The sequence below is a fragment of the Pseudorca crassidens genome, chromosome 4 (assembly GCF_039906515.1).
Source record: "Pseudorca crassidens isolate mPseCra1 chromosome 4, mPseCra1.hap1, whole genome shotgun sequence".
In the NCBI taxonomy this organism is placed as follows: domain Eukaryota; kingdom Metazoa; phylum Chordata; class Mammalia; order Artiodactyla; family Delphinidae; genus Pseudorca; species Pseudorca crassidens.
This window is the reverse complement of record NC_090299.1, coordinates 53049836-53076738: the sequence shown is the minus strand read 5'-3', so window position 1 is coordinate 53076738 and position 26903 is coordinate 53049836. Positions and strand designations below refer to the sequence as shown.

Genomic DNA, 26903 nt, shown 5'->3' with positions numbered 1-26903 from the left:
GTAAAAGATTTCAGTGAAAACTCCTTTAAAATGTATTTCTGTTCACTTGACACTGCTAATTTTTTATAAATCTAATGTGGGTGTTCCAACTGTAGGGCTCATTCACTCAAATAATAATTCTAAGACAAACACATTAAAAAGGTAACGCATCATTAACTTCTAAACTGGTTTGTTATTAAAACATTTGTTTTCAACATTCTTTGAGACTAGTTTGGTTTCTTTTCAAATGATAATACTGTTTGGCTTAGAGAGTGGTTTGTTCTTGGATTAATAAAATATAAATATTCCTGACCCGTTTGTACATAGAGACAAATTCTATAGTCTAATTCCTATTTTCACCAATCATTCACATGAAAAAACTAGATCGAATCTCACAGAAGACAACCCCCAATAGATTCAGTTGAAAACTTAGGATAAGGAAAAGGTTAGAAAGGGTATCATCTTTATGGAATGCTTGGCATTTCAACAGTGTTCTATTTCATAGGGTTTGTAATTTCCACCAACTCTCACAAAGGAGAGTTCCAGCTGTTTCACCAGCTGCCCTTTTAGCCTGAGCCAAAAAAGAACCACCCGTAAAGTCATGGAATCCATCCAACCACTCCAGTAACCCTTTACTAGCAGGGGCACCCCCAACATGGTATTATAAAACCTGCAAGTCTCTTAACTTCAAGAACTGAGGTAAAATTAACATTCGTTTCTTAATTTATAATTTGTGAAAGCCATTTTTCTTGGATTAATTTTGTTATCCCTTTTTAGCTTCTGAAAAATAAAATATAATTCCTCTAAAATGTGTACTCTTCAAACATTTTTCCCCCAAAGCTTTCTGAAATTTGAAATTAAATGAAGTAAACATATTAAACTTCCCTTCTGGGAAGAAAGTATTCCTCTCAAGGTAAAGAAGAACAAGGCTCACTTTCCTTACAAATATGACAAAGCGATTTCTTAAATGTTCTTCTTTAGAACAATCAAATAACATTCTCCACCTTGTACTTCTGCCAGAATAGTCTGTTACTTTGTACAGTTTCAAGCAGGCCTCTAGGGCCTCTGTTTTTGATCTGTATCTTAAAAATCCTTTTCCTGGTAATTAATAAAGTCAGGTTAGGATTTATTACTTCTTGTTATCAAGATGGTTAGATTGCAACTTTTTTTTAAGGACTCTTCAGCGAATATCCAGCTATAATAACATCAACATTAAAACTGCTGTAAAGAGCTTTAAATCTAGAAATTTAATTCTAAATCATCAACTAACATATAGTTTTTACAACTTTCTACATCAGTAACCAGCTTTGAAAATTCCACACTCCGTATTTCAATGACAGAAAATCTCACCCTATAAATCTTTTAAGATAGTATTACATTTCTTTCATAGCTAACAGAGGATTCTTCTTGGCCTACCACATTTCTTACTTTTTCCTTCTTTAAACAACAATGGATGATCTGATTATTCTTTCACACCATATTTTGTGAGAGAGAATACTAACGCGTTAGAGGTCCGAACAAAACCACATCCAGCGCCTTGAGCTGAAGTTTCTGTCTGTGACTCCGATCACTGATTTTCAACTGGGAGATCATAAATGAAGGTTCATGCACTGCTATCCTGTTCATTTAAAAAATACATATATATTAAAAATATTACTAGTATATAAATTTAAATATTTCAGCAACATACTTAACACTTTACATATTAGTGATGATTACTTTAAGAGCTCATCCTGTGCAATTTAACATTTTATTACATGTATCGAAAACCTTTTCAGTGAAAACTCAGCAGTGCAAACACTCCTGTATGTTAACAATTTAGTTGCTATATTGATGTTTTTGTTTTCTATGGTTACTTTATGCTATAACAATATGATTTAGAAATTTATCAAATTCAAAATATTTTATAAGCATTAATTACCTCTGGCATTTTACTATCATTTCATAAACAACAAGAAAATTGTAAGTAATTTACTGAACATAGCAGACTTTCAAAAATCATCCTCAATTTAGATCATATTGCTTTCCTTTATAAATATCTTTTAAAACACCTATACCTTTACATTCTAATATTTAAACTATTTAAATGTTAAAGTCCACTGAAGTCATAAATGGAAAGTAAAAAGTCATTGCTGGCTGGGGGAGTAAACTGAGGGACTGATGCAGTAAGAAGTATTGAACCATTTCATTAGCAATGAAGAAAGTATGCAGGGTGCCGAAAGGCACAGGTGAAATAAGGAAATAAAATCACTCTGTTTTGGACTTCAAATCCAAGTATCCCAGTAGTTAAGATTTCTTATCAACCAACTATGATGCCAAGAAGAATCTTAGGTTACAAAGCGTAATAATAATAATAAAATTGTTAATAACAATGACGATTAAAACAAGCATGTACGGGCTTCCCTGGTGGCGCAGTGGTTAAGAGTCCGCCTGCAGATGCAGGGGACATGGGTTCATGCCTGGTCCGGGAAGATCCCACATGCCGCGGAGCGGCTGGGCCCGTGAGCCATGGCCGCTGAGCCTGCGCGTCCGGAGCTTGTGTTCCGCAATGGGAGAGGCCACAACAGTGAGAGGCCCGATTACAGCAAAAAAAAAAAAACAAACAAACAAAAAAAACAAGCATGTACTACGCGCTGGGTACTGTGCCAAGGGTTTTTAGAATTCAAAGAACCTATAATATGTGTAAAATTGCCATTTTATAGATGAGGAAACTAAGGTACTGCGAGGCTGAGTAACTTGCCCAAGGTTACTAATTAGTAAGAAGTAAAGCAGGGATTCAAACCCAAATGTGTATGATCCCAATGACTGTACTCTGAACCACTACATTTTATTTAGGAAGATTTCAGGTTACAGAAATCCTATGAGGTTTCTACAAAACTTTAGAGAGTAAAGAACTCTAACTTGCCCTATAGAAAATGCCTTCCCTCATCATCTCTGCAGGTAAACTTTTGTGTATGCTCCTGTTACATCTTCAATATGACACTTATCAAAGTGCTTGAAGGCAAACTATGCCTCATCTCTTTATCCCCAAACCTAGCATGGTGCTTGGCAAAAGTAGATGCTTGATAAATGTTTATATAACAGATGAATGAATGCATGGATGGATGCATGAATGAATAGCAATACTATCGGTAGACTAATTTTAAAACAGACAATGAGATGTAGTAAAAAGGAAACTATAAAACAGAATTTTATGCAAAGTTCTATATGAGCCCAGAGGTGGAAGCAATTCTACCTGAGTGGGTGAGGATGTCAGGAAAGTTCACACAGGTCTGAAAGGAATGAGGAGGCATGTGTCAGGTGAAGAGAGCCTTAATATAAGCTCTGGTAACAAGAATTACAGAATATAGAAAATACAATAAAAGGCTTAAAGATAACCATGACATAAAACTAACATAATTTTACCTACCTACTGCAGATGTAACAATATATTTTAATGCCACAGAAAGGAAACAAAATAATGAATTATTGTAGGTATGTGTACATCTGGAATATGTAATACATTTTCTTATACATTCTTATAAATAGCTCTTATATCTACAGTTACCCTACAAAAAAGTTTAAGTTTAAAAGTTGTGAAGTTAATTTCTATTACCATATAAACGTTTTAAGCTTTTAAATGGACTCATCTAATTTCTATTACCATATGAAAGGGGCTTGATGAAGGCTATTCCAGTTTTCCTTTCCCCTCCATTCAAACAGCCTCCAGTGGGCTGACCTGAAAGCTGAACTTCCACATTTATAAGCTTTTCTTCTGTAGTAACGTGTTCACTATTTTTAAAAAAACTGATCTTTTGATTAAGTGTGTGATGTTATCTCAACAATTCTACCAGAATTTGAGGTAATCTCTGATAACCTTTACTTAAACAAAAGAAAAAAGTGGCTATAACATTTATGGTCAAAACATCAAGCAGCCTGGGACTTCCCTGGTGGCGCAGTGGTTAAGAATCTGCCTGCTAATGCAGGGGGCATGGGTTCTATCCCTGGTCCAGGAAGATCCCACATGCCACGGAGCAACTAAGCCTGTGCGCCACAACTACTGAGCCTGCACTCTAGAGCTCGCGAGCCACAACTGCTAAAGCCCGCGCACCTAGAGCCTGTGCTCCGTAACAAGAGAAGTTGCCACAATGAGAAGCCCGCACACCTCAACGAAAAGTAGCCCCCACTCGTCACAACTAGAGAAAGCCCGTGTGCAGCAACGAAGACCCAATGCAGCTCAAAAAAACAAAATCAAGCAGCCTATTTTATTTCATGTTGTTGTTATATAAAGAAACTTCCCAAAAGACAGGATAAGAAAAATTCTATACGTTCCAGGGTAACACAAACAACTTGAAAAACCCTAATCCCATCAATGCTCTACTATCCTGTTTTGTTTTAACTTAGAAACTTGTCTTATTTAAAAGCAAGAACTTTATTTTATTTTTTTTCCTTCTTTTCAGCATCTAGTTGCACCATGAACATAAAAGACACTCAATATGCACTTGCTGATTTGACTCTTAACTCCATAATTTCATCATTATAGTCATGTGCACAGTAAAATCAGAAATACTGATGTTGATTTTCAGAATACATTTAAGAAGATATGAAAACTTTCAACTTGACCCAAAATACAAACTTCAAAGCAACAAATGCCTCTTATTTAAATAGGATGTATAAGTAAATTGATTAGAAATATGATATGCATATAATAATTAGATAGCACTATGAGAGACTTTTTTGGTACAAGAAACAATCTAGGTTGGAATGGAACATAAGAATCTCGTAAGGGTCAAGTTCCAGTGGAATTATGCAAATTTTAACATTTAAATCTTTAACGATTATTAGGTTAGCTAATGGAATTTTTAAAACATAATTTAGAAAAGTAGTGACAATTAATTCCAGACATCTAAGGAGTAAATTGGCATCCTATACTTTGGTATCAGATCTATCTGTGTTCAAATGCTACCTTGGGCAAAATATTTAACTTCTCTCTGACATGGTTTTTTCAATCTGTAAAGTGGGGTAATAATACACTGTACTTCATTTTAACCATGAAGCTTATATGAGATAATATACAGTACCTCTATGTAATATATATTCAAAAATCGTTGTTATTACTTACAATTTATTTATTAAACTTCATTTTTTTGAGGTTTAACATATGGTCACTAAAATTAAGAGTTGTTATTAAAAGAATACCAATTAAGACTAAGGATCTGTACATTAATCCATTCAAATAGGTCTTTTCATAAAGGTGGATCCATATCAAATGAATAAGCTTTTGTTACATTTACAACGGGGTCAGAGGTTGGCCCTTTGTTTTTTGTGGGTTTTTTGGTTTTTTTTGTTTTTTTTGTCTGCATTGGGTCTTCGTTGCTGTGCACAGGTTTTCTCTAGTTGCAGTGACTGGGGGCTACTCTTCGTTACAGTGCACGAGCTTCTCATCGCGGTGGCTTCTCTTGTTGTGGAACACGGGCTCTAGGTGTGTTGGCTTCAGTAGTTGCAGCACACTGGCTCAGTAGTTGCAGATCGCAGGCTTAGCTGCTCCACAGAGGTTGGCCCTTTGATATTATCTAAAAAAGGATGTAGTTGACCTACTTTCTAATTTTCAAAATTACTTTCCTTAGGAATAATTTTTTTAAAAGGCCAGATTATTTAGGCAAGAAAAATTGGTTAAAGCTCGCAAATTCACACTGTACAGATATCAAAGAATGGATATATTTATAATATTTTCTTTGAGCACTTAGCCACAGAAATAACTTATAGATTTTGCTTTGAAAAGTAACATTATTCTCCAGGAGTACAAAAAATACATTTGAGTAATAAAGACCCACCTGGGAAGCGTTGTTCCTTTGACGTTATTGTCTCTAAAATTCTTCTCATATTGGGGTAGTTCAACAAATTCTATCAACCACTGAAGCGTGTCCTCAAGGGTCCAATTATGAACTGCAAAAGATGAAAAGAGAAGGAATATTTTAAACACATCTGCTTTCAGAATTTATATAAATTATATATATAAATTTATATACATACACATATGTATAACAATACTATAACTTCAGAGGAAATAAAGATGTTAGACTGAATTTTCAATTCAATTCAATCAATAGTAAGTACTACAATAATATGTAGCTTTCTATGGAAAGCTAAAAACAATGGAGACATACCTCCTACCCTTAAGGGCTTATAATCTAGAACAGAGAAGACACATAAAGGAAAAGATAAAATATTAGCATGGTTAATTCTAAAACAAGCATCTATGCAAAGTTTGAACAGGACGAAATAATCCACTATTTCCCTGGTTGTAAACTTACCAGATATGTATTTATTCTTTCATTTAACCATCCATCCATATAATACTGTAAACCTGAGTATCAGGTTCCATTCTAAGCACTGGGAATATGGCAATAAAGAAGATGGATAAAGTCCTTGCTCTCATAAAACAAATTCTTTTGGGAGTGGGGAGGGGCAATTAACAAAAGGAGGAAGAAAAGAGGAGGAAATTTCAGATAGTGATCAGCTATTAAGAAAGAAAAGATGTCAGGGTAAAGTCTCTCTGAGGAGCTGTTACCTGAATTAAGACCTAAAAATAGCAAGGAGTCAACATTGTGATGATCTAGGAGAAAAATAATCCAAACACAGGAGAAAGCTGGTGTAAAAACCTTAAGATAAGGAATGAACTAGCTGTGTTTGAGAGAAAGAAAGTAGTCAGAGGGGACAGGTCAAAAAATACTTTCCAAAATTCTGGATATTTTTCTAATTTCAATAAGAAGAAGGAGACGTAAATAATCTATGTTTTTAAAATATCACTATCCAATGTGGAGAATGAATTGTGAGAGACAAGACTGAAAACAGAGAGGAATAAGGAGACCATTCCTTCCATAACTGTCCTAGCAAAAGGGGTTATATTCCCTTGGACTAAGGTGCTAGTAGAGGATATGGTGACAAGTGGTCAGATTCAGGACATATTCTGGGGAAAATGCTTTCAGATGTTCTGATGAAATGGATGGGGTCTGATAGCTAGAGGAAAGTCAAAAAAAGTATGGAGAGTGCTGCCACTAACTGAGATAGGAAAGAATGAGGAGGAACAAACTGGGGAGGCAAGTAGGGGCAGGTGATAGAGGTCGAAAGTTCTATTTTTAGACATGTTATGTTTGAAGTATGTATTAGACATTTAAGTGCAGACATACGTAGCAGTCAGATATACAAATCTCAAGCTTGGGGAAGAGTGAGGTAAGGAACAGAGATATAACTTAGAAGTCATGAGCATACAGATGGTCTTTAGACTAAATGAAATCACCCACAAGAGTTGAAGATAGCTGTTAATGGATTCTAGGAGATTGGTTCTAAATCATGAAGAAAAGAATAGCTAATGTCTCTTCTCCTAGACACTTTTTTTTTTTAAAGAAGATGTTGGGGGTAGGAGTTTATTAATTGATTTATTTATTTTTGCTGTGTTGGGTCTTCGTTTCTGTGTGAGGGCTTTCTCTAGTTGTGGCAAGCGGGGGCCACTCTTCGTCGCGGTGCACAGGCCTCTCACTATTGCGGCCTCTCTTGTTGCGGACCACAGGCTCCAGACGCGCAGGCTCAGTAGTTGTGGCTCACGGGCCTAGTTGCTCCACGGCATGTGGGATCCTCCCAGACCAGGGCTCGAACCTGTGTCCCCTGCATTAGCAGGCAGATTCTCAACCACTGTGCCACCAGGGAAGCCCTAGACACTTATTTTGAGTTAAGCCCTTTATATGTATTTTCCCCTTTAAACCTTAAAAAAAAAAAAAAGTATGAGGCACTAACATGATTATCTCCATTTTGGAGATGAGAAATTGAGAAGTTAACGGGACCAAGATACCAGTAGCTGAACTGGATCTGAACCCAGGCCAACTGACCTCAGGACCTGATTCTACACTACTCTAAGAGCAGTAATATTAAATAATAGTAGAGATATAAGCAAGCAGTTAAACACTGGAAGCAACTCAGACATTTCTGTTGATACTTGAAGAGTAGGAAGAACAATGATAAGTTTATCCAAAGGAAAGGATGCAAATGTGCTTAAAAAAAGAGCTCCATATTCGTCTGCATTTCATCTGAGGGTGTGGAGAAACAAAATGCTTATAGAGCACAGAATAGGCCAAAGGAGAGTGAAGAAAACAAATGAGCAATAAAAGCAGAGATGGGAATCCATCTGTGATAAATCTGAGATAAGATCTTTCTGATTATGAATTAACTTTTGCAAGCAAAGCTTGGGTGTTAGCAATCTGCCTTTTTCATTAAGTGTTCTTTAGAGGAAAAGCTTAATTAACTAAATCATAAACAAAAAATTAACAAAAATTAATTTTTAAATTACATATGGTATTTGATAATTTTATACTGAGACAAAGCTTTGACTATTTTTTTAATGATCTCTCTTTCATGTGTTCCTGCCATAAGCTTGGGCATGTGCCTGAGGCTGCTGTATCCATTTAGCCAAATAACTTAGAATAAATATCAGCCAAAGGTTCAGGCCCTGGGTCTTTCCACTGAATTTAATACATGCAAAGTAGCCTTTTTATCTTAAGTTTCTTCCCATCCAAGATGAACTGCAGTGAGAATTGCCTTGCCTTGACTGCCAAGAAACCGACGGTGCAGCTGCACCTCACACACCCACACAAAAACCTCAGCCAAGAGAACAGGATAAGATTCTCTCTGTCACTTCTCTGGCTGTTCAGCTGATCAAAAGCAAAAGTCCCTGATCTAAACACTCCAGTACATCAATTCCCAATGAACCAAGATAGAAAATAAGAAAAATCAAATGAAAAATAATACGTTTAAAGTACACAAATCCTAGTATTACTCCATCTAATAAATAGAATATTATAGTGGTTCTAAAGTAATTTTCTTTTCAATGAATCTGTAAAATTCCAAAATTCTAACACAGAGCACACATTTTATTTTGGTGGGGGGGGAGGTTTATTTCTTCTTCTTGTGCTATTTGGTTTCTTCGGTGATGCCTAGGAAATACCTTCACTTCTCATGAGCAGGAGCTGTATTTTATATTAGCTTTCTATGCTCCAATTACAGTAAATTGTCTTTCAATTCTTAGGACAGATAATACTATGTCCTTCCTCAGAGCCTTTGCTGTTTCCTCTTTCCTTTTCTCTATCCTTCTGACTCATCTTTGCCTACTTACTTTATGAAGCCTTCATATCTCAGTTAAAACTTTAATTCCTCAGGGGAGCCTCCTCAAACATTACTATATGATCATATATCACTCTGTACTTTTAGGCATAGCATTTAACTAATTATAATTATTTATTTGTATGATTATTGTTTCAACATCTGTTAATACCACTAAAGCATAAGTTTCTTGCTCACCATTCTAGCCCTAGCTCTTGGTACACAAAAGGCACTAAACAAATTATCTATTGGATCCTCTTGAGTAAACAAAGTAGAGCGTGTTTAATTGAGAAGTAGTATGAAAATCTATTTTCATATTTTAGAAAGGAGATTCAAACAGAAATAAGAATCTGTATGATAAATTTTTGATGGCAAAGGAATTATTCATTTAAGAATCATCCATAAATCAACTATACTTCAATTTAAAAAAGTAAATTTAAAAAACAGAATCATCCAGCTCCTTATTATCTGCCTCCCACTGCTCTTTCACGTGTGCTGTTGCTAAATACCATTCCCACCAGAGGGCAGGCAGAGAAGGATATGATACTCCTTTAAAAATACAGATTTTTTAAATCTATCTAAAGCTACAGAAATGTCAGTTTCTACATTGTTAACTTATATTGTTTCTGCTAGGAATTGTGGCCAGTGCCATAGGTTGGTGTCTTTGAGTGATTTTTGGCAACTTATTCCAAGACCAATAGAAAGAACTCTGGAATTCAAACAGACCTGACCCTAGTCCCAGCTGTGTCACTAATTCATTGTGATATCATAGCCAGATTATTTAACTGTGACTCAGTTTCTCAACACACACACAAAATAATGAAATTGAGCTAGACCATCTTTAAAATTCATTCAAATTCTGTTTTTATGATTTCGTTATAATGAACAAGAGATAACGTTTAAAATATTGCTAAACTGTTAACCTAGAACAGTAGATTATAGAATACTGAGAGGGAAAAAGTAACTTTAAGAACTTTTAGGACAGCAACAAAACCGTTCCTAACATTTACTACATGTTTATTAAACACCAGGAGATTTGCAAAACTTATTTCAAACCAGCAAAACTTATTTCAAACCACCATTGCAACAACCGTTTTGAAGTAGGTATTTTCATCATCATACTGAACCTATAAGTTCATGAAGGTGAAGTTTCTAATTAGATAAAACAGATTACTAAATGGTCAAACCAGGTTTCAGACCAAGTCCATTTCTAGAATTGTCTACCACTGTACAATAACATTACCTCTTTAGAGTTAGGTAAGTGGTCCTCATAATCAAATTAGGCACTACAAGTAGACGGTTTATGCTCCATACTTGAAACCATATATGCAGCTTTCTAAATCTGCCATGTTCCCCCATGCCACTCCTTCAACCTGGAATGGCTTTCCCTTCTTCCTTCTTTGCCAGGCTTGCTCTTCCTTAGCCTTCAGATCAGGAAGTCACTCCCCCACGAAGCTTTCCCCATCTATCCATTTCCAGATTATAGTTGCTCTTCCTTGCGCCCCTGATCACATGTACCTATATCTGCCAAAGGATTTATCACATACTCTAATGTAATTGTCCGTGCTTGTGTGGGCAGGAACTTGTTCTTTTACCTAACACAGTGATTATTAACACCATAATGCCACATTCCTTTGATACAGGATTTTACATTTTACTACACACTTTCACATACATTCTAACACCTCCAAACCACATCTGAGAGACAGCTGTTACCTCTACAGTCTATAGAGAGAACCTTAGCCAAGAGAGGTCATGTAATTACAATGTAATTACACAGCTAGAATCTGAACTCAAATCTTCTGACTCCAAGTTCACTGCCAATATAGGTGGCTCCTGATTTAAAAGAAGAGCTCACTATTTAACGTTAAAATTCAAAACACATTTTCTCATAGAAAAAAAGCTTCCAGACGTACAGTACTAATAGTAATTCAAGAGTTAAACATTACATATGAGTAATCTGCTGTGGGTAATTGCGCTAATGGATTCAGGATTCCACTAAAGGCATTAAGTAAGCATCATGGCCTACTGAAGGCCTGGAGTAGTAACACAATAGCCCAATGGAGCTACACCAGTTCTTCATCATGGGACTGACTCCTAGAACTTGAAAAGGGGGCTCTAATAGCCTGAAGGGTAAGATTTCAAAGAGTCAGGGGATTGAGAGCTGGAGCAGGGCTCTGGAGCCAAAGAAGTAGTGTGGGACAGGGGAGAGTGGGGACAGGATGGTGACTAGAACCAAATCTCCAGGAGATGAGGGCGTGTGGGAGAATACATTTATGGATTTTTCACAGGAACAGAGGCACTATGAGGACTCTCCTTTCCATGCTCCCTTTGCTGCTATCTAAAGGGCTCTTTCTGTAATAGGGAATGAGAATCCTGATTCTACACCAAAACAGTTCCTCTTTCTTGCCCTTCCTACTTGCTATTGTCAATGCCACCTCCATATAATTAGTTTGGACCAACACTTTGAAAAGATGAAAAACAGTAACTGGGCCTCAGAGGAGACAGCAGTAGAAGCTATAGTAATGGGGAGAATGAAGAGTTAGTAAGGGGGCTTCCCTGATGGCGCAGTGGCTGAAAGTCCGCCTGCCGATGCATGGGACACAGGTTCGTGCCCCGGTCCGGGAAGATCCCACATGCCGCGGAGCAGCTGGGCCCGTGAGCCATGGCCGCTGAGCCTGCGCATCTGGAGCCTGTGTTCCGCAACGGGAGAGGCCACAACACTGAGAGGCCCACGTACCGCCAAAAAAAAAAAAAAAAAGAGAGAGATAGTAAGGGCTAGAAATACCCAGCAACAGAGAGGTAAAGAATCAAGCTTTCCTGTGGCCACCCAGCAAAAGCAGCCTTCTAAAAGAGACTCATGAGTCATGCATAGGTACATGCTCAGTTGTACAAACTAGGTTATGAGTAGAAGAAACACTCCAACTGAAAGTGATCTCTCCCTCCCCTGAATTTCTATAGTACTTACTATTTCTACCAAATGGCATATCATATGTGCTGCCTTATTTTGTAACAGTTTGCTTAATTACATCTTATGTTCCTACCATACTGTAAGCTTCCAGCAGCCCAGCATAAAGTTGCCATTTAAGTATTAGCTGAATATAACTGACTTTTTTCTTCCTTAAAGAACCTGTTTTGTTTTTTGTGTCTACTTGCTATCCCATAGTGGAATGAAAGACAAACAATACTGTTTTCATGATATCCCATTTCAAAGAGAGAATCCCTGACTCCAAAAGAGGATCACAGAGACTTACAATGGAGGTTAAGGTGCTAGTTTTATTGCCATGTGTTTGACAGCTGGATGAGATGAGAATTTGTGTGTTTCCAGTCCATCTCTGCCTTAAACAAATGTGACAGACATGAACAGTGTAAAAGAGAAACTTCAGAAGATTTAAATATATGTATTTACTTGCTCATTTCATCTGCAGAAGGCAATCTTATAAAACCAATGCACCCAGTACACTTAGTCATATACTTGTATTAAGTTACAGGCCTAAAAATACAAAACAGCTTAGTGAAGTACCACGATGTGAGTTTTCATCTGTTGTATTTAATATTAAGTACATGCTGTCCTAAAAGCCTTCAAAGATGATTTGTGAAATCACCTAAATACTGTGAGGGAGAAAACTAATTTCTAATTATAAAGCATTAGTGTGCATGTACAGACATGTTAATAAAACAGTACCTAACATTTTGTGAGCACTTGGCAAGTTCCAGGAACTGTGCTAAATGCTTTACATGAATTATCTCATGAAATCCTTTCAACAACCCTATGAACTAGGTTTTAGGAGTAATATTATAACCTTGGTTTACAGATCAGGAAGCTGAGTCTCAGAGAGTATGAGTAACTTGTCTAAATTCACACACCAAGTAAGCAGTGGAGATAGGATTCAAAGCTACATCGACTTCAAAGCCCCAACTCTTAACCATTATGCACTTCCTCCTCCCCTCCTCTGCATACTGAGAAAATTTCAAAGCCACCATCAGCTGTGTCACACCTTGCGTATAACAGATACACCATTTACATTTACTCTGCATTTCATTTCTTAATATCTCCTACTACTTTTTAAAAACTGCTATCTTCTAAATTTATGATAAAAACATTTGTAATGTTCCTTTTTTTTTTGGCAGTACGCAGGCCTCTCCCTGCTGTGCCCCCCGCCCCCACCATGGAGCACAGGCCCAGCGGCCATGGCTCAGAGGCCCAGCCGCTCCACGGCATGTGGGATCCTCCCGGACCGGGGCACGAACCCGCGTCCCCCGCATTGGCAGGCAGACTCCCAACCACTGCGTCACCAGGGAAGCCCTGTAATGTTCTTAATGTTAGGAAAGCAACTAACATTGCTTTAACAGTTTCTTTTGGGAAACTAATGTATTTCAAAGAAATCAACTTGTGATATTTTAATACAGTACCATATAGCTACATACAGTACAGTTACTACACACTTACTACTTTCTATTAAAGTATGAAAACTTCTTTATAAGTAACAAAAGGTGTGGTAAGGGGGTCAGGAAGGAGAAAGAAGAAACATTGTTAACAAAAGTAACTATACTTAAAGTTGGCCATATGAAATGGTTAGTAAAACAAGTTCTATATTTTGAAGCTACTCTGATACACAAGCTAAAAATTATTTGTTGTTTGAAAAATATTTGAATTACTGGCATGTTTATGTGACGTTATAATTTCTAAAATATAGGTGCAGACCAGTATTCACAGCTTCTCTAAATTCAATTTCAACTAAGAATTTTAAGTTACAAAAGCCTCAGAAGTTCTTACAGTGACAGACAATTTATCTGGGGAAACTGCAACTAACCAAAGGTTCAAAATAGCAGGACTTTGATGAAAAGCAATTTTAACTAAATGTAATATAAACATTAAAAAAAGTAACTTTTTAAAATATAAAAAATGAAAATGTTTAAAGCTTTCCACACTTAATCTCAACTCAGGCGGTTTATAGACTTTGTGGTATCCGTTCTGAGTGAGACTTCAGATGATCAGCTGCTCAGCATAGTCAAGAGAGGCTTATCTTTAGAACAGAACCAGCACGTGAGCGCCTCATCTGCACAGTGGTCAGTGGGGCATGTCTCTGTTAACAGGACTAAATTCCTGCACCATGCTATATTTGGACACCTAAAAGCCACACCCTGAACTTGGGAAGTCTAGATATTAGCAGATATTAGTAGGTGTATCAAAGAGAAATAAGTACACACTTTCTCTCATGAGCTCCTTACCTTTTACCATGCAAGAATTACATGTAATTTTTAGACACTCTACATAAATATTGGTAAATGTCTGAATGTTCAGAACTCAAAAATTACCAGGTGTTCTCTCTCCAACAGTGGTATAATGGACACTAAGGGAAGGCTTTAATATTTTTCCTGTTGTAAATTGCACTCTTATCATTTAAATGGAGTATACCATCAACACCTAGTTTCGTGAAGATGATGAAAGATAACAAAGACATATCTAAAAAATAGAAACTGGAGAAACATTCAGTCTCAAAGTTGTATGACTGTTCTGAAGATTAACGAACAAAATGTATGTGGAAATAACTCTTAGGAATGGTAAAACTGTTCCACACATGTCAATTATTATAATATGATAAATATTGTTACTTATAATAAATAAGTAAATTCAAGGAATTTGCTTTCTTTAAAAGTACGTCCACAAAATCAGTGGACTCAACAGCTATAAGGGAATTAAATGTTTAATTAAGTTTTCCTAAACATCTCATTACAATGTCATCGAAGACATTAGGGACTGAGTGGCTGAATCTCTGGTTATGCATCTTCCACTTTACACTCAGCCCTCAACCTTCTTTTTTTTTAAAACACTGAACTGAGACTACAAAGAGTAGTTCACATCAAATGAAAATAAGTTAAGGGCAGACAATATCTCTTATTCATCTGTATATTCCCAACATGTTATATACAATGCCAAAAATACAGCAGGCACTAAACAAATGTGGAATGGCAGATGTTTCTTAGGAACTCAATTAATACTTGCTAGATGAGTGAATGAATTACAAAATGATTTATTAACCAAGGCTGCCAGGAAAACGTCACCTTTGCATTCACTTTTAAAAAGAGTGGCATTTCTAGATAAAGCAACCAACTTTTTCAAAAGTCCGGCTAGGCTTCATAAAAAAGAAAGGATGCTACTTTTCAAAGAATATGTTGAACAACAATTCTATAATTATAATTATTATATTTACAAATGTCTGCATTAATTTTCTATTAAGATTTCAAAAATGCTCAATTTTTTTTCTCTTGGAATTTGGGAGTTTCTTCAAAATACTATCTGCACAGGTGACCTGGGATTCTTATATTCAACAAATATTTACTGAGTGCACAGTAATTACTCCTGAGCACTAAATAAAATAAACGTAAAACATCAGAGTCAAGAAATTATTACCAAGACTAACGTAAAGCTCAATGTAAGAAAATGTATTGACTTTAAGAGGAAGTTCAACAAAAATGAACACAAAGCCCAGTTAATAAATACCTTATTTCTAAAGGGTATTAAATCAAAGGCCAGCTAAAGTGGAGCTTTCACAGCTTCTTGTCACACATCTCCAGGTAAGAAGAGACATCACATGCTAAATGTGTTAATCCTTATTTCTCCTAGAATAGAAAAATTCACCAATTCCAACAGTAAAAGCATTTTCAAGATAATATTACCTAGGAACTTTGATATGACTTTTTCTAGTACATGTAGCATTTAAAATTCTAACAGTTCACAAATGCTATTAGCTGCATTTACTCGGTATATAGCATTTTCCAACTTAGGTTTCAACTACTATATAGAGTAGTGGTTTAACTCATTACTATTAATGCCAAAACAATTTAGGAAAAGTTCACTTGTTTTCTGAGTACTACTGACACAATGATTGAAACATTAAAATACTAAATAGCCTTCCCATTCACAGGGGACTTTGTCAATAGCTAGAGTTATGTGATGAAGGAAAAATGTGAATAATGTGCTTCAGTGATAAAAATAAATTCATAAAGATGAACTCCTTAATACAATGTCACTGTATAGTGCTCACTCGACTTCTCTCCAAAGTCTTTTTTAATTCTCAAATTGCCTAGCAGTAGCTGGGTTCCATGTGAGGATGGGAAGATAGGTAGTGGTGGGCAGAGTCTGCATAATGAGGACAATGGGAACACTAGGTCCCTACAAGGCAGGCTTCTGAGTGAGGCAGCAGCCCAAAGGTGTCAAGAGACTGAATATGTACAGGGGGACTCAGCAAATTAGAAAATATATTGAAGATAACAGAGCTAGGTGTTTCATAGTCGGTGAAATGAGATACAAATAGGGAAAGAAGTTAACTACAATTAACCAGCTAGAATTAATCCAGTAGTGTTAGACTGGTATCAATGTGAACTGGTATCAGGTATCAGTGAGAACTCGTGACTTTTAATATAGAGAGAGAAGTAAATAGAGATGTGTGTGTGTGTGTTTCTTAGCTCTGTCCACTGAGAAGGCCTGGGAATAATACCTCAGTAGCAATGAGAACACCTAGTGTGCAAATCTTGGTTTCTAAATACCACCTCAACTAAAAGTAACCAGAACTCCTTGGAGAAATGGTTGTTTCCAGGGGTAGGGCTCAGAAATAACAAAATAAGCCTGGAACATCTTTTTGTGCCAGAATACAAGGAAAGCTCAAAAAATGATAGAGAAATACATGTGAAAGAATAGAAAAGCCAGCCTGAAAGGCTTCCCACTAGCCATAGTTGGGACAATTTAAGCATTAAAATAATGAGAGCAACAAATCCAGGAGTCCATGCTGATATAAATGAATAAATGCAGAAGATCAATCTTCAGAACAGTCATAAGATTTTGAGATTCACTATTTCCCCAATTTCTATTTTCAAGATATGTCTGTTATCTCCCACCATTTTCACAGGCCAAGATGTTGACAATACGCTGTTTAAATTTCTTCCTTAGAGTAAAATGCAACTAATAAATAGAAGGAATGATGGAATTTGAAAAATTATAATTTGGCAACCATCAGAGTAATAAATAATTCAGGCAAGAAGCATTCACAGATGCTAAAACTAGTGGGTGAAAGTGCTATGAGGAATGTGATGTTACAAAGTCTCCACACACACACACACACACAAAAGGTATTAATTACAAAGGGGGAAAAAAGTAACTTTACAGTTACAGAAACGGAGTAGACACTATCTTAATCAAGTGATCAAAGGTAACACTACATAAGACAAACTGACTCCATGTGCCACTCAAAAGGATTTAACGAAAAGAATCATTTCTGTGACAGTCCAGCCCAAAATGCCTAACAGGGATCTAATCATATGAAAGCATCAAACAAATCCTAATTTAGATACAATCTACAAAATGACACTTTTGACAATTACTGGCCAAAGACATGCAAGGCAAGGAAATACTATGGAATTGTTCCAGATTAAAAAAGACTACAAATTCAGGACAACTGGGTATAATGAACACTCTTGGATCCTTTGGCTATAAAGGTCATTATGAGGATAAAAGGCAAAATTGGAATGAGGGTCTCTGGCCAAAGTGTATATGAGTTCTTTGTTCTGGTCCTGCAACTTTTCACTAAATTTGAAATTGCTTTCAATTAAAAAAACTGTATTAATAATCTTTCTTTTTCAATTATGCAGGCAGAAAGTTCTAATAATTGCTAACTTCTTCATTACTTTTGTATTTTATGGTTTTCTTCAAGAAAGTATGGTAATCTTTTAACACTAACAATGATAATAGCAAATATTAGGCCCTTATTAGCTGTCAAGTATTGTTCTAAGCTCTATATATTGATTAACTCATTTAATCCTCAACACAATCCTCTAAGGTGGGTACTGTTACTACCTACATTTTACAGATGGGGAAAGTTAAAGACAAAGATTAAGGTACTTGCACAAGGGGAAAAAAATATATACTAAGTGTTACACAAATAACTGAATCTAAGAAGTCAAGCTCCACACTTTCTATGGAATACTGTCTCTCTAGGAAAGGACAGCTGTACCTTGGAGTTTCTCAAAATACCAGTAACTAAAAGATGAGAGACCTCAGTGATTATAAAGCCTCAGAATCCATAAAATGTTTACTTGTTGTTCAACATTCATTTAGTAGCAGGTTGAAAAGATGTAAGATCCTAAGTTCATAATATTGGAAATTTCTAGTACAGATTTATGACGTTTATTTAGCAAAAAACTAATAATAAACTACTACAAAAATATTTATGATACTTATGGGCTTCCCTGGTGGCGCAGTAGTTGAGAGTCCGCCTGCCGATGCAGGGGACACGGGTTCGTGCCCCGGTCCGGGAAGATCCCACATTCTGCAGAGCGGCTGGGCCCGTGAGCCATGGCTGCTGGGCCTGCGCGTCTGGAGCCTGTGCTCCGCAACGAGAGGGGCCACAACAGTGAGAGGCCCGCGTATAGCAAAAAAAAAATTTTGATTTTTAAAAATTTAAAAAAAAATATTTATGATACTTTTGAAAACTAGACTTTAAAGAAGACCAATTCTTCTCTTAACTTTGGTTGCATTCAGGAATAACCTGAAATTTAAGTAGTTTTTTTTTTTTAGGAACATTGTGACTACATTGGTTTAAAACACTAAAACATTTAAACTTTACTATTTCACTACTGTAAAAGTAGAGCTGGAGTTGAAATAACCTTTTTTTTTTTTTGCCTTTTCTAATTGTCTATTCAATAATTCCCAGTTATATTTCTTTGTTCTCTTGAATTGACTTATTTCCCAGATCCAGAAGCGCTTTCCTGCTTTAACTTTTTTCTTTTTTTTTCAGGCCCCAGCTGTGTCAATGGGGAAGAAAGTAATTCTGCTTACCTTGGTGAAACAGTGTTGGAGACAAAACAAGAAGTTATTTCCAAATAATTAAATTCAGAGTTCTTCTTAAATTATAAATTGCCCTCTTATTTCTAGTGAGTAATGATTATCTATTTTATTGTTTTTTTGTTTTTTGGGTTTTTTTGCGGTACGCAGGCCTCTCACTGTTGTGGCCTCTCCCATTGTGGAGCACAGGCTCCAGACGCACAGGCTCAGCAGCCATGGCTCACGGGCCCAGCCGCTCCACGGGCATGTGGGATCTTCCCAGACCAGGGCACGAACCCGTGTCCCCTGCATCAGCAGGCGGACTCTCAACCACTGCGCCACCAGGGAAGCCCTGATTATCTCTTTTAATGGAAGTGTTGACAAACCAAAAACCATAGAAGTGACCTCTAAGTCCTGCCTAGCCCATTTACTTGCAAAATAAACAAATTCTTACATTCCAGAAGACAAAAACCATATCTATTCATAATTTATCCATGTCTTCAGTCTACACAAATGCTACTAATAAAAATATTACACCAATTTGGTATTTCAGAGAATTCTGCTCCTTGCTTCCTATTAAGAAAAATGAAAGACAATCACAATATCAAATTAATTTCTGAAAAAATATTATCCAAATTTTTCATTAAAAAATATAGAAGGTACTTCCCTGGTGGTCCAGTGGTTAAGACTCCACGCTCCCAGTGCGGGGGGCCCCGGGTTCGATCCCTGGTCAGGGAACTGGATCCCGCATGCATGCTGCAACTAAAAGGTCCTATGAGCCGCAACTAAGACCCAGGGTAGCCAAATAAATAAATAAATATTTAAATATATATATATATATATATATATATATATATATATAGAAAATGAAGACAGCACCGTAAACTAAATAAAACTTCCATTTCTTATAGTAGTCTAAATCTCATAAAAGTATTGCTTTTCCTAGAATTGATAACAGCAAAGTACTGCCTATAGCTACTTATAATTTAATAACTCTTTTTATAATTTCATAAAAGCACATCTTCCTAGACAATTCTCTGGACGCCTTTAGAAACTTTATATTCATTGACTCTCTAATGTTATATTTGTTCTTTTCCCTACTGAGAAGACCTCACTTGGCAAAAATTCATGAGTAACTCAAAAGATAAGAACTCTAGGACATCATGAACACACAGCACTGCAAAAACCTTCTACATTCTTAGGCTCTTTATAGTAAAGTTACCAGTAGTTGCGAACAGTAGTTGGTATTCTTAGATATTACTTAAGTGTGATGAATACTATTTGCCTTTTGGGGGTGTTTAGGTCATGTGCCAAGAATCATATATTCCCTAAACTTAACATGTATCTGGAGGGCATCACTTTCTCAAGATTTCCAAACTAACTCAGAATGACAGCACCTAGTTTTTGCCTCCTCGAATTCACTTCTTTGATCCTCCAATGATGCTTTTAAAAACACCTATGTTTCCTCTTGCACAGTACAGACATGTCTGGTGATCTAGGTGAACAAAGTCAGGGTTTCACCTTGTCAAAGTAAAAAGAGCCGTGCAGAGGTGAAAATTTGTAACAGCGAGGAAGATTTTTTTTTTTTTTTCGGTACGCAGGCCTCTCAGTGTTGTGGTCTTTCCCGTTGCAGAGCACAGGCTCCAGACGCGCAGGCCCAGCGGCCATGGCTCACGGGCCCAGCCGCTCCGCGGCATGTGGGACCCTCCCGGACCAGGGCACGAACCCATGTCCCCTGCATTGGCAGGTGGACTCCCAACCACTGTGCCACCAGGGAAGCCAGCCCACGAGGAAGATTTTGGAAAGGGTAGAAGTAGAGCAAAATTTACTGATATAGTGTCCAGTGATGAGAGTTATATTAGCTCATTTAATTAAAATACCAAAATGGGATTTAATAAAGCATGTATATTTGGGAAATAATATACTCATCATAAAATTCAGAGTGGGGAAAAAACGAGGTATATGAGAAAATCCATTTATAATCCAAAAATTTTGGCCTGAAAATGTCAAGAACATATCAGATTTTCTGAAGGAGTGGCTATATTTTACATCTTGGGACCCGTGCTGCCAGACCCCACACACCTACCTCTGGATCCAGAATAACCTTTTAAGCTTTTCTTCTACCTACTCTTCTCAAAGTCTAGTTTCTCTTGCTCATCAATCTGTTATAGCTGTTTGTCAACTAGGTACCCCTTTTCTCTCTGTCGTCTTCTGAGACAAGACTCATGATCACCAGGGAAAGGGGGTCAGAAAAGGAAGTAATCAGAGAATATTGCCACATTACCTAAGCCAGTTACTTCCTTAACTTTTTCGAACTAGAGCAGGCAGGAAAGACTCTTTTCTCTTTGGTCAAGATCCTGGGAAAAGGTAAGTTTACAACTGCCCACAGCCACAGAGTTTAGCCCCTAGGAAATGCAGTAGGAGAAAATAAAAGCAAAATCAAGAAAGAAACAGAGAAATGCAGATAACCAGGGTGGATTAAGCCCCTGACTACATACCTACACGTTCCTTAAGTTAAATATAGTTTTTAATTAATATAGATTGATTTTCTCCTACATCAATTTTTTCTCAACTGGGTCATTCCATTGAAAAACACACTTTTATATATTTCCACCTTTTAAAAAATAAAAAAAACTGCCTTCATATCATATTTATCTTCAGGTTATCACAGCCCCACTTCTCTTCTCCTTTTGAAAAGTCAACAATATTTACTGTCTGCACTTCCTCTTTTATCCACTCCAATCCGACGTTCACTTCCACCACTACAGGGCAACTGCTTTGTCGAGATCCCCAGCAACCTCAGCCTCTACTTTCCCGATCCAATGGTGGGTCTCTGTCGTGAGCTTACTCAAACTTCTGGAGCATCTGACACTGACTATGCCTTCTTTCTTAAAATATTTCCTTCATATACTTCAGCACTCTAGATTCTCCCGGTTCCCCTCATACCTCACTGGTCACGTCTTCTCTTTCTTCTTTCCAGGATCCTTCTCCTCTCAGCATTCAGTCCTTCACTTTGCATCGTGATCTCCATGTTTCTCAACGTTTTTTTTTTTTCCCCATTATTGATCAGGCCCAACTGAGCCTGTTTCAACTTCTTTTTCCCCTAATTGCCTCCATCTCCAAGAAATTTTAACACCACAGATAATACATAAAACCTAGGCACCGTCCTTAATTCCTAAACTTAACATGTATCTGGAGGGCATGTATCTGTCCCCACCCCGATCAACTTCCTAAATCTAATCCAACAGCAAATCCTGCCAGCTATTCGTTCAAACTATATCTCAAATCAGACCTCTCTGCTACCTCCCTCTACCAGCTCACCGCAAGACCCTCAACAGGCCTTTTACTTCTACTCCTGCCTCTTTTCTGCAGTCTAATATCCACGCAGTAACTACATAATCTTTTCAAAAGATAGACCACACATCCTTACTTAGCTCGAAACTCCTAAATGGGGCTAGACTTTCAGTAAGTATACTGACATTATACTTAAAATAAATCCCACATTCTTTATTAGGCCTTTCAAGGCCTTATGAGATCTGGCCCCTGTTTATCCCAGTGACCTTGCTTGTCTCCTACCACTCTCCCCATTCCTAATGACCATCTAGCTACACCAGCCTTCTATAGTCCCCTAAATACATTGAGGTCATTTCAGCCTCAGAGCCTTAGCCTGGTTGATCTCTAAACCTGGAATATACTTCATCCAGACCTTCCCGTGACTCACTGTCTCTCATCACTCAGGTCTATAATCAAATATCACTTCTTTGGGAAGTTCCTCATTGACTACGTTACTTAAATAGCCCCCACCCTACCTAGTCACCGACCATGTATTACCCTGCTTTACTTGTATCATATCACTAATCTGTTCCAGCAGTCCTGTGAGTGTGTATATATCTACACACACACACACACACACACACACACACACACGCACGCAGATTTGTTCATTATCTGTCTTCCTAAAAGAGTTCTAACTTCATGAAGGTAGGATATCTATTTTGCTCAAGGCTCTAACCCCAAAACCCAGAATAATGCCAGTGAGTCACTTGCAATTAATAAAATCATTGATGACAGAGTATCCTTGCAACAAATTTCCCATTACTTGAAGTAACTTGAGTCTCTCTCTTTATCTTCTGCCACTAAAAAAAGACTTATTAAGACATACAAACTGCTCAAACTTTAAAATAAAGCTCTGTAGTAAAAAAAAAAAAAAAAAAAAAGAAGACATAGTATACTGTAATTTCAAGCCAATCAACAAAGCATGTTGAACAATCAGTTATGCACAGTAACTTATTAAGTGTTTAGTTTTGTGATAAATTCAGCCTCCAGTACTTAATATAGTGCAGGTTCCATTAGAAACTAGAGTGATTACTTTTGGGGCATTACTGAAAAACACTCAAAGAATCTAGACACAGTCCTAAAACATATATCCACTAACTTAAAACTTAAGCTTCCCTTTTTTTCAAAAGCTTCCAATAACACATCTAAAAGAGAATGCAGTGTAAAGTCATGGTCAGATTCATGCAATTGAGCATGCTCATTAAAAACAGATGAGAGAAATTTAAACAACTACCAAAGCAGATCAATCTTCAACTATCTCACACTGCAATCTGGGATATGCTTACCTTTGCTAAGGTCACAGGCTCTGGATCAGTGGGTATGCAGCTAGCACACAGAAACCTATTATTATTCATTGTAGTAGAGCTGTAGCACTATCATTAAAATTCTGCCACAAAATATTTGGTACTGGTCAAAACATGGAAAATAAGGATGTTAGAATTCTATATTCTTACAATATATAATTCAGAAACCAAATAAGCATATGTAAAGGGTAAAGAATTTCTTGGGCCTCCCCTTTCTAATTACTCACCCTCCCATTTCCCCTTTTCCTAGGCCACCTCTATCCCCTTCCAAAACGTTCAAGGCAAAGAACTGTCACTCAAGTTCTTCACGAGAAGTAAATTCTGCGAAGGATTTGAAAATGGCTAGTGATAGTGCCATCTAGCAATGAAGAATTATTCTGTCAACTAGTTTCTTGCCTGTCTTAGCTTAAATTCATTTTTTATTAACCTAACAATATCTTTTCAATCCATAACCAACATAATTATCCAGAAAGAAAATAAATACTGACATTTATTACATTAAGATGTAATAAGATGTAATCCCAACCTCCAACTCTTATACATAGTGGTAGTACTTTTTGAACAAAATCCTTGCTGAAATGAAAATTTTTTTAGATGTTCAACTTTTTAAAATGTCAGTAGAGTACTTCTCTTTTTCTTTAAGCATAATCAGATCTACCAGTTCTTAAGAAAACCCTTTACTTGATCATACTACCTATTTGTAACTACCATTCAATTTCCTCCATTTTCTTGCCTACCCCTTAAATAGGGGATTACCCATATATCTACTTCCTATCTACTCATTCTCTTAAATCATTTTTTATTGTGGCAAAATACGTATAACATAAAATTTACCATCTTAACCATTTTTAAGTGTATAGTTCAATGGTATTAAGTATTCATATTGTTGTGTAACCATCACCACCATCCAACTCTACAACTCTCTTCATCTTGCAAAATGGACACTCTGTACCAATTAACCAATAACTCCCCATTCCCCTCCCCCTAGCCCCTGGCAACCACTACTCTACTGTCTCTATGATTTTGACTATTCTAGGTATCTCATATAAGCAGAATCATACTGTATTTGCCTTTTTGTGACTGACTTATTTCACTTAGCATAATGTCTTCAAGGTTCATCCATGTCGTAACATATGGAAGAATTTCCTTACTTTTTAAGACTGAATAATACTCCATTGTATATCACGTTTTGTTTATCCATTTATCTGTTGATGGACATGTGGGTTGCTTCCACTTAAATCTTTTTAAAGATTTATTCCGTGTGTATATGTGAGTCAATTCCCCATACCAATGTTTAAAGTGATATCCTGTAGGTCAATGATTTTCTTCTTGTCATATCTAATGGCTTTTTTCCAATACACTGTATTTCTCTATTTAGCACTACTGGCCACTTTTCATCTCTCCTCTCTCTATCCCCCAGTGAGAGAGACAGAGAGAGAAGAAATGACTTACAAAGATTCATATAATATAAAGAGAATTAAACATGAAGGATGTCAATGGACCAGAGAAATAAAATCAAACTAAAAGCATGCACAAAATGTAAATGAGGTCCTTAATAAAAGCTACAAAAAGTAGACAAAGAAGGAAATAAAATCAGTCACAAATCATCCCCTCAGGAATACAACTACTCTTATTACAGAGAACTAAAAAAAGATTTTTCATGAGGGCTCTCAGCAGATACTTTGCAATATGGTGGACTACGCCCTCAACTATACAACCATCCGTCACTTCCTGAAAACTCTCCTCTACAGACTTTCAAGAAAGTGCACCTCCCTGATTCACCTCCCATGTCTCTGATGGCCATTATTTATTTCATTAGCTAATCCTTTGCTTTTGTCTTATTAGCAGTATTCCCAAGGGGCTATTCTCTTTCCTTTTCCTTCTCTTAGTGAACTCTTAATTCATATAACTCTATGTTACCTTTATATGAGGGAATCACAACTCTATATTGTTATTTCTGTTTTAGAGCATAGCCTTTAAGCAGCCATAAGTTCCTAGTGATAAACACCTGTTTTATACTTTTTTTTTTTTAGCTATTACCTGGTAAGGAAAGAAAATTGATGATGGAAATAGAAACTTAATTTCCTTCAATGCAACTGACATTTGCTGTTTCATTTTGTTAGACTGATCTAGACTCTTAGTTTTAAACTAATAACTTAAGTAAGCAGCTGATTTTAAACACTTTGAATCAAAACTATGTAAATGTCCTCCATTTTCAACACCTCGGAAGAACTCACACTGATGCAAAGCGAAAGAGAAACAGAAGACTGGCCAAATGTTAGAGGAATGCTTATTAAGGACCTCTTATTTAAGAGTACCTTAACCAGATGAGAAAGTTAGACAATAAACATTATTTGTACTTTGTACTCTATCTGAATACATAACCATCCACAGAGTGAAAAGATTTTTAAGACTTAATATAAACGCTATGTGATTTATCCTATGTTTTAATCATACATTCCCTCTGAGACATATTTATATATGTAATATAACAGATTATGTGTATACATATGTTTCAGAATTATAGAAATGAATTTTTAGAAATACGTCATATTCAAATCGAAATGGTTATCTAGTATCTGTGAAATCTTTGTTTTCATTGTAATTTGCATTATTTCTATTACAGTTGCTTCTAAATTGCTAAGTAATATTCAGTGGAACTGAAAAAAAGACCCAAGAAAGCATAAAATTTGTTTGAGAAAAGATTTTTGTAAAACTGACCATCTTTGAAGAGGAAAATATTATTACCAACGAACAAGTTCTTCATACAAAAGAGCAGGAACAAAATATTTGTTCCACCTAAAGCAGAATTTGATATAGTGAATCTCCCGCAATAACATATATTTTAACAACCAGAACTTGAACCAGAGTTCTCCTACCCACCCCCTTGCGAAACCAAGGATTAGTAAAGCAAAATTTAACACACATCCATGTGGAACTAGTTCCCAGTTGGTGGGGTAAGGGAGGAAAGGACAATAAGATGTTCAAGAAAGCCTATTGTTTTCTAGATAGTCCATCACAGTGAAAAGTGGACAGCCCTCATTTTTACCTTCTGCAGAAGGTTCTGTTACTGTACTCCAAACTTGAGGTATCCCTTGAGTCTGTGAACACAGCAGAGGAGAAATGTAGAATAATTCAGGTATACAGAAAACCATAAGGCAAATTCACAATTTTAGAATAGTACTTCCTTAAATTATAAGAAAAGTGTCATCATATGATGAATATATAAAAGTTGGGTTTTTGTTATTTGAGAAAAAATGAAGGCTCACAATGTATCTAATTCATGTGTCCACACAGAATAGAAATTGTCAAGTTTTCTAAAGCCCAAAGTA

General features: G+C 36.5%; 1 protein-coding gene across 1 annotated transcript in view; it reads right to left on the bottom strand.

Moving 5' to 3' along the window:
* Window positions 1-26903, bottom strand: part of STIM2 (stromal interaction molecule 2) — a 168844-nt gene that overhangs the window by 28379 nt on the left and 113562 nt on the right. Inside the window, exons 4-5 of the mRNA XM_067735687.1 lie at window positions 5793-5904; window positions 1482-1597 (exon numbers count right to left, since the gene is read on the bottom strand). Coding sequence (XP_067591788.1) covers window positions 1482-1597; window positions 5793-5904 — 228 coding nt within the window. The remainder of the gene's footprint in view (window positions 1-1481; window positions 1598-5792; window positions 5905-26903) is intronic.